The following is an 8,802-nucleotide window of genomic DNA, read 5'->3' on the forward strand; positions in this document are numbered from 1 at the left end:
ATGTATGTTACACAATGGTGAGTGAGTGCTTCGCGGTTTATTTAGAGTACACTCAGATTTTTGTGTTATATCTCCATAACATAAAAAATCTATTCAAATTAATCCTTAAATAACTAAAATGCAAATAAATGAATTGAATATATAACATTCCGTATGAAATTGACATTTATTTTATGGATATGATCGATATGAGTTTTGGTATATATTGTTATACTGCTTGATCAATACCTTACCACGTGTATTCGTTACGTAACTTTTCCTCGAACACAGTCTTCTGAGAAAACAAAAGAAAAAAAGAAGAAAAAAAAACAAAACGTTATGGATTTTTTATTTGCAATATTTAGTGAAGACATCCGTTTTGATAACTATATTGACCAAACTTATGTGCGTCTTCCAATCGAATATACCATTTATTTTTACCCTTCCTCGTTCTGTTATCTCTCGATACTTTTCTTTTTCCATTTGATCACCTATATATTCATATATTTACCCACTCACCCGTCCGTCTTACTGAGCCACATAAGGTATGGACACTATATATTATACCAAACCATAGTTCGTGTTCGATGGCCTTTGTGAAATAACTGTTATTATAGCCAATATACAACAATAGAATTGGCTTGCACAGTAACAGTATAAAGACAATCTATGTATTCCTACAAACAATCACTTAAAATACATTTATGTGAACACCATGGTTGACGTACCTGGAGAGGTACTATAATATATTAACTGGCCTGGTCTACGTGGACATGTTGTTATCCACGTGAGTGATTAAATAATATGGCTTTTACAGATCGATATAACTTCCTTGTTGGATTTTTTGGAAGTAAAGGGTCAAGGTTAATCGATTCATGGAAACGTATTGAAGTGTCGCTGTAAATACATATTACGTTGATGTGGTATTTAAATATATATATTTCCAGTGTATTTATGGAATAAATATCCTTTGTAAAATCTTGAATGTCGTACGTTTAGAATGTACAAGATAGCGTGGGGTTTTTTGTTCAGTAGAATCTCTATCCTACGATGGCATATTTCTGCTATCGAGTTAGTTTAGGTCGAATTATGGTACCTCGACTTTGACCAGATACATGTAGTATGTCGGCAAGTCGATTTATATCATTGCTTGTTGAGATAGTTATGTCGACCAGTCGAGTTATAACATGACTTGTTGAGATAGTTATATCGGTAAGATGAGTTTCAACACGACAAATACACATATTCATATTTGAAAGTCGAGTTACTCGATTTCACAGTAATAAGATATGTCAATTTGTCAGGATATAAGTCGACTTCAGATATTGTAAGTCGACTTGCCGACATAAATACATTATATCATAGCAAGTCATGATATAACTCAACTGGTCGACATAATTTTCTCGGCAAAGTCACGTTACATAACTCGACCTAAACACCGTAGTATCCACTTTAAAAATACATACCAAACCAAACGGCCTTTTTAATGTAAATGTAGAACAACTTTTATTGGTTGTGTACAACATTTGTCAGATTATCTTCCACCATTCATTAATTCGTTTTATCCTACAGTAAAAGGATGTTGTTTTATCCCACACGAAAATGATGCCGTTTTATCCCACAACATTTAAAGATTCCGTTTTATCCCACAAAGTTTAAAGATGACGTTTTATCCCAAAAATTTTAAAGATGCCGTTTTATCCCACAAAGTTAAATGATGCCGTTGTTTCCATTTTGGTTTTGGTATCAATTGCTTTCACCTCAATTTCTGTTCCACCAAATATCATTTCTACCTCCGCCGATCTCTCTATCCCTAGAGAGGTATCAGGCATATTGATTGTAAGTATACCAAGTCTCTGGCACGAGTCTTCTGTCACGTAATCCGGTTCGCTGCTCTCTGACGCGTAGACAGGGAGGTCGATGCCTGTCTCTTTTGCACTGCTGACGTGAAATTTGAACTTGTTAACTGCCGACCCAAGATCGACAGAACGGTCTTTGGGAGCAAATATTTTGAACCCATTCGCACATCTACTGTCTCCTTTGCTTCCTTTCACTCGGTATTCCTCTTTGTCCTTCCCTTCCCGGAACTTCCTGTTGCAGGCGACGCCATACGTGAATCTACACACTCGAGTTGTTATGATTCCAGGCGCATGCCCATTGATAACAGCTCCTTTCAAAATCGACAAGCCAGCTTCGAAAGGAACGATCACTTTCTTATCACTGAAACTTGTTTTAATGGCACGCTGCAGAAGTTCACATTCTGAATAGCCCCCGACCATTAGGATCAGGTTTGTTCCTTTCACGCTTTCTTTCGAAAAGTTGTTCCTTTACATGGTTGACAATAGCGTCTATAGAGGTAGCGAACAGGTCCTTAGCTATCTTGTTAGGGATTTGTAGTTTGTCTCTTTTCAATGACACATTTGCAAATTTTTTTCCGATTGCATCATTCGGATCCACACCTTTGTTCTGCTTCTTGTACAACTGCTGTATAACGGGTGGTATGGTTATTGTGACCATGTCTTCATTGTCATCTTTGATGCTTCTTTTCTTCAGTTCAAAGTTTCTGTACAGATTGAGAATATCTGCTATATAGTCCTCTTTGAATTGTTTGAACACTTCCTTACCGACGAGTTCTTGCAGCAGTTTCTCGAACTGTCTGTCCACACTGGTACCTCCCCAGTCGCCACCGTTTGCTCGGTGTAGTTCCTTTAAAACTCCACCACTCTGTACCTCGTGTACTGTGATATCAATTGTTCCCCCTGTACATTAATGTATACATCTCCGTTTATTATGTTATCTAATCGGATACATTGGTTTGACAATTCAAAGACTTGGAAAATCATTTCGCTAAATAAAATTTATCTAAAGCGAATCAGAAATATTAAACTGTAAATATACATATTGACAGCTGAATACGTCAAAATCGAAAACTATTGTATGTCTAATTAATTCAAATGTACTATCCGGATAAAGTGTCTGTCAGAACTCACCTCCACAGTCGAGTATCATGTATCGTGTCCCTTTCTGGAATACAGTCATCTTACTTCCAGAGTCCGCACTTATCTTGTCTATCGGCAAGTTTGTGCAATAAATAGCCGCAGCCTCCGGCTCTAAAACAAGTTTCAGGTGTTTAGATGGTACTCCAGCCTGCCATAGAAAAAATAAAAAATGATATATACGAAAATGTCTACTACCATACTGCGTATCGTACTTGAAATACCCGAGATAAATAAGTTCGTTTTTAATAAAACAAGTTAAGGTAAATAACGAGGGGGGAACCAGAACTGTTCGGGTTGTTTGGTGTTATTCTATGTGGAGAAAATCATTCCCTCAACGTTGTACACGAGTTATAAGCCCTCAATTTCAACCAATTTTATTTCATAACTAAAATACGAAAAGGGACAAACAACAGACTAGGTCTATATAGGTTCTCTCACAGATAACACAGTGCATTTAATATTATACATATGTAATTTACAAAATATACTCTTTAAAATATAAATTTATAGTATCTTAACTACTTATATATGACAATCTAAATAATCTAGGTTTGTAAATTAGATGATGTATAATTTGATAAATGATTTTTTTTGACAATTGTGCATGTGAAAGGTACTCCTTCCACTCATGGGATACAGAACAAAAAAGCCCATCCACAAATATCGATCACAGGTCATTTGATTAGTTTTCAGTGACGGTGTACCTCGTTCCGCCGCTTTTCTCATGAACTGCTTCCCAGGCTCTGACCATATGGCGGGCACTGTCAAGATCCACTGAATATCTCCATCAACGAATTTCACTCCCTGCTTTTCTGCAGTATTCAGCAATTGGTCTTTAAGATATTTAAGGCAAGCAGCAAAAACGTCCATCGCTTTCATCGATTTCTTTCCATCGCTGGTTTTCAGTTCAAAACTTCCACCATAGTCCTGTGTTAAAATCACAATTGAGACTAAACTATTATCGCCATCAAGCAATGCAGAAACAAAATGCATCTACGACAAGGCATGCATGTACATCCACGTGTAAAACATGTATTTTCTTGTTAGAGGAATAACGATTACTTAAGTACATATATGGGTATGAGTTTGTTGATTCACTTAGTGCATATTACTTGATTACTTAATTTACTAGATGGTACATGTAATCTGGATCAAGGACATATGCAAGGGTTATATAATTATTGTTTCTCTTTACTGTATAATTGTTCATTTTTTCGATTGCGAAATTTCGCGATTTGCTGTTTGTGATTTTTTCGCGTAAACCTATTTTTGCGATTTGATTTCATTCACACGACAGGCTCGGATATGTAAAACCATTTTGGTTTGATAAATATCACGAAAAATTAATTTTCGCGAATTTGTGCCGATTCACGAACTTAGTGAACTTAAAGCCCTCGCAAAATATTAGCAACTATTTAGTACTATTATGTATCACGTACATTGTTATATTACTTTACATCTTATATATGTCCATATGTTGTAAGTCTTACCGTGCGATTGTAAAGTTCCATCTTAAATCTACGAAAGAAGTACCAGTCATCCTGTTCTTCGTCCAAAAATAGATCGGAGTATTTGTCTTCTGCTTCATAACCAAAGAGGTGGAACACTTGGTTCTTGTCAAACAAAGCACACGTGGGCGTCTTCTGTGACTGAAGTCTCGTGGAACCGGAGACCCAGGAAGCAGCAGAAAATCTTCAAAGGTGAAGTGTCGTAATCGTTTTTGGTAGAAAAGGCGTAGCCCGAATTGGTGGTACCGAAGTCAATGGCTGCAACTATAGGGGTATCCCAGCATGTCTACATCAAATAAAAATGTGATATTATGAAAACGAAACAATACCTCACTATGAAAATGAAACAGGAAATATTGATGTTGTGATTTTCAACAGACTTCATCATACACTACTTGAGTGAATTGATCAATAATCCATTTCGTTGTTATACAATGTGCTGCGTTGGAGACCTTTGCATGTTCACTCTCCCGTGTTCTTAAAGAAGAAGAAAACTATGCCTATTCGATCAATGGCGTATAATGCCGAAAAGATAAAAAAAAACAGAGACTGCGCTCTGTATCATTGTAATGGCAAAGAACAAGTTTGTCTGACGCCTTTATACTGAATGTTACACAGGGATGGAAGTTATCATATTCATATACTGATGTGTGGATCAGCCAGGGGACAGTCCCGAGTCGTCTCTCAGGGGCCAAAAACACTGCACGGGGCGAAACAAAAGTCTGTCTCGGAGACGTACAAAAGAATGTCACTGAACACGCTGTAAAAGACGCTTTTGTACGAGCATACGATGAGGCGAAGTCTCGAATTGATTCGGATTATATAATATGGATGACGTAAAAAAAAGATCAAAATTTTCGTCATTTTTTTTGCTCAAAAAACAAACGAACCAACTATCTGTTGGCCAAGAGACAATACAATAATGCTAAAGTGAGTTACAGGTAATAAGATACGTTTGACATATACAAGTTTAATATTTACTGATATGGTTGTTTCCGCGCTCATTATCTCTCAAAACCTTGGTGACGATTGCCCGACTGGAGCACTGGAAGCCAAGCAAAAAAAAAAATAATTCCAATATTGGAAAACCAAATCACCTTACCAGCATGTTCTCATGAAGATAAGATTACCATGTAAAACCTGAGGTCGAAAGCCTCCAATTGAATGTAGACCAAATGATTTACAGCTGTGATAAAACAAACCTTAATTAACGTCGGCTTATTCGGCATTTCTTTTTTATAAACAAATGGTTTCAATATTAAGTTTGCTTCAGTCATAGATCGATACATGCTGATTATACCAAGACAACCACCCTTACCCTCGATTTATAATACATGTGTAATTTAACATAAAATACATGTGTACTCACCTATCGGTGCTAAGGATCACGCGGCGTACCGACAAGTCACCGAATCCCCCTGTATTGGAGCTGTAAAAGCAGGCTAGACGACAGGCAATAATAAATGTTTTCTGAGTATCACGTGACAGACTGAACAAGGAAGTGATTTGAAATGTCGATTCCTTAGTAGACCGTCACCGATAAAATTTTAAAATACTGAGACGTTACATATCAAGGGTAATATTGTTTATGAAGTACGCATGTAGATCATTTAAAAGACACACATAGAATATATTTTACAGATAGGATAGACCATAGAAGGGACCAGGGCTGTGTATAGGCGGTGAGTAGTCTTTACTTCTATATCCAAGTATACCGCACTTACAAAAGGGCACGGTGTATTTTACAATATTAAAATTAAACATTATTATTTCAATAACATGTATACCAGTGCGTGATTTCTAACAGTGACGTCCGATAATTACAGATTGGTCTGATTGTTTATCAATAAAATCGAACGCGTTTATGGCTATATAACCGTAGGGTAAAATATCCGTGCTTTTTTCCACACCTTTACAAATGATATGTTTATTGTTTGCTAACGAGATTTTGCATAGGCATCAGATGGTGGCAGACATATCCTTATTCGAATTAAAAAAAAAACAATCAGGCAGTAGATCTCCGTAAGCAAACTCCTATCAATTAGTAATAATTAATTTTCATTTGTTTTCATACTAAATCCAAATCTCTGATTGGCAGATTCTTTTCCTTCATATACTATGAAGAAAAATCCGAGAATGGCGCGAAAATCCGACGTAATCATGACGTCACAATAGAGACGTCGACGTTGCGTATTGATTTAGAAAAATAATCCATTGGAAAATCAATAGAATTGTACGCTTAAACGTATTTTATGTTATCAAGTAGTCTGAAAAATTAATTATCAGCAATGATGTAACTATTTTTAACTGCATGGGGTTATGAAATAAATTTTGTTTGCAAACAAAATGTCTTTCATACCCCTTTAAAGTTAAAAAATAGTAACATCAATGCTTAATTGGAAGAAAATCAGATAATGCTTACACATCATAAATTATAATAATGCAATCTTCATAGAAAAGTGACGTCGTGGTTTGTAACGTTGCCTCTGATTGGCTGAGCAACGGCGTAACGATTTATTAACAATAGTGTCCATCATGAAAGTGGAATTTCCCGGGATTACATGGAAATACAAGGATTATATTTAATATTTATTTTTATGGTATGGAGGTATATCACAAAAATCAGAGTATCCTCTTATCATACACCGTGAAGGGGTGTATTTAGCGTACACTGATTTTTTGTGAACAAAATACATGCCAGTAATTACTGGATTAGAGATGAGTTATATGCAGATAAATACCTCATCAAACATTTTTAGGTGCATGATGGGAGATTTTGTCCAGGAGACATCCTGCCTTGTATCCTTTAGCTACAGGAACGATCACTATACCAGGCAATCCATCCAATATAACTGTGTCGTCAGTATAGGACAACACAGTGTGAAAGTAGATCAGAATAGTTTCAGATCAAAGCCTAATACAAAACTATACATTTGACGTTTCCCAGATTCATGCGTGTGGTAATTATGATTAATTCAATGATTTCCATTAACACCGTTGTTGTTATGTAGGAGTTGCATCACTATAAGTATAAACCTGAACACGTTTATCACAAGGTTAATCACCCCATTACGATGATACACTGAAGGAGTTTTTTCTACAGACGTCGACTTGGTGTTACTATATCGTTAATGAAAAAAACAATCGTTACCTCTCTAAACACGAATCATGTTGTATCGATAATCATAGCTGTTAATTGAGTAATCTTAAACTGAAACAGGTACAGGAAATAAGCTTTGATGTATAGGTCTTATGTGTGTGTAATCAGAAAATGCATAGGCTTTACTAGTCTCCTCAGAATCAATCTCCCTAAAACACAACTCAGCCATTCTCAAGCTGACAGCGAAGAGGTCCGTATACCGGGTATGAGAGGCGTGGTTACTCTGATATAACATAACAAAAAACTAAATAAGAATGAAATTAACGGACACATTTTCGTATAAAAAACCGATTTTATTTTTTTGTCTTTGTTTTACAGAAAATGGCACAAAAACCTGTCGGTAAACATGAAACTTTGTAATCCAGGCATAACGACCAAGACGGATAAAGGTAATTATTATTGTAACTTATCATAATATCAATTGATGTGATTATGAAGAATTAATACTTTCTTCTTTCTTTTATATTCTTTTTACTTTGGACAATACCAAAGCGAAAAGATATGTATATATTGAGATGAAAAAGTAAAATTTAAAGTTTGGTGTATTGTAATAACTGTAAGGTTCCGAGTGAGTAGGAAGTGATTTGTGATATCTTTTTGTACTCTGTCTTTGTGTTATTATATAAGTTGAAAACATCAATGAGACAAGAAATGAAGTTTGAAAATATGTGAACATATTTTTATCATAAAAGCCTGATTCAAGGAAGTAATAAGCAGTAGCCATTGAACCATAGCAAATTGTAAATCACTTCACGCTATTCGATAAACACTGATACATTCAATTAACTACGTTGTAAAATGAAATCATAGCATAGAGAGCCTTTTTTTTTTTATTTCTCCCTGTTGGATAAAGCACTATATGCAAAATATGCCATAGCATGCACATGGAAAATCAACTAAAGTACATATTATTTGCTTTCGATACTGATCAATTGGAAAACTTTTTTAATATTTACCATTTACATGTTTGCAGCTGTGCGAAATTTTGTTCTCCAGTCTTTCAACATGATTTTGTCATAGAACCGCGATGTAACATATTTTAAGTGTTACAATGTATCACTTTAGTACCCCTGTATAGAATTAGTGTTTTTATTATGATGGTATCTTTCATCCTTCACTCTAATCAAAAATCAGATATTTTTGTATGCTCAGTTCT

At 35.5% G+C, this 8,802-nt stretch overlaps 1 protein-coding gene and 1 pseudogene across 1 annotated transcript; both read right to left on the reverse strand.

Moving 5' to 3' along the window:
• Positions 1–311: 311 nt before the first annotated feature.
• The window catches only part of LOC138327433 (heat shock 70 kDa protein 12A-like), a 17,953-nt pseudogene continuing 9,462 nt past the window's right edge, over positions 312–8,802 (reverse strand).
• LOC138326736 (heat shock 70 kDa protein 12B-like) lies at positions 3,353–4,946 on the reverse strand. The gene is given in 5 exon segments (XM_069272748.1): positions 3,353–3,363; positions 3,683–3,905; positions 4,469–4,666; positions 4,668–4,772; positions 4,920–4,946. Coding segments are annotated over 5 exon segments (564 nt in total).

The sequence above is a fragment of the Argopecten irradians genome, chromosome 7 (assembly GCF_041381155.1).
Source record: "Argopecten irradians isolate NY chromosome 7, Ai_NY, whole genome shotgun sequence".
NCBI classification, from domain to species: Eukaryota; Metazoa; Mollusca; class Bivalvia; order Pectinida; family Pectinidae; genus Argopecten; species Argopecten irradians.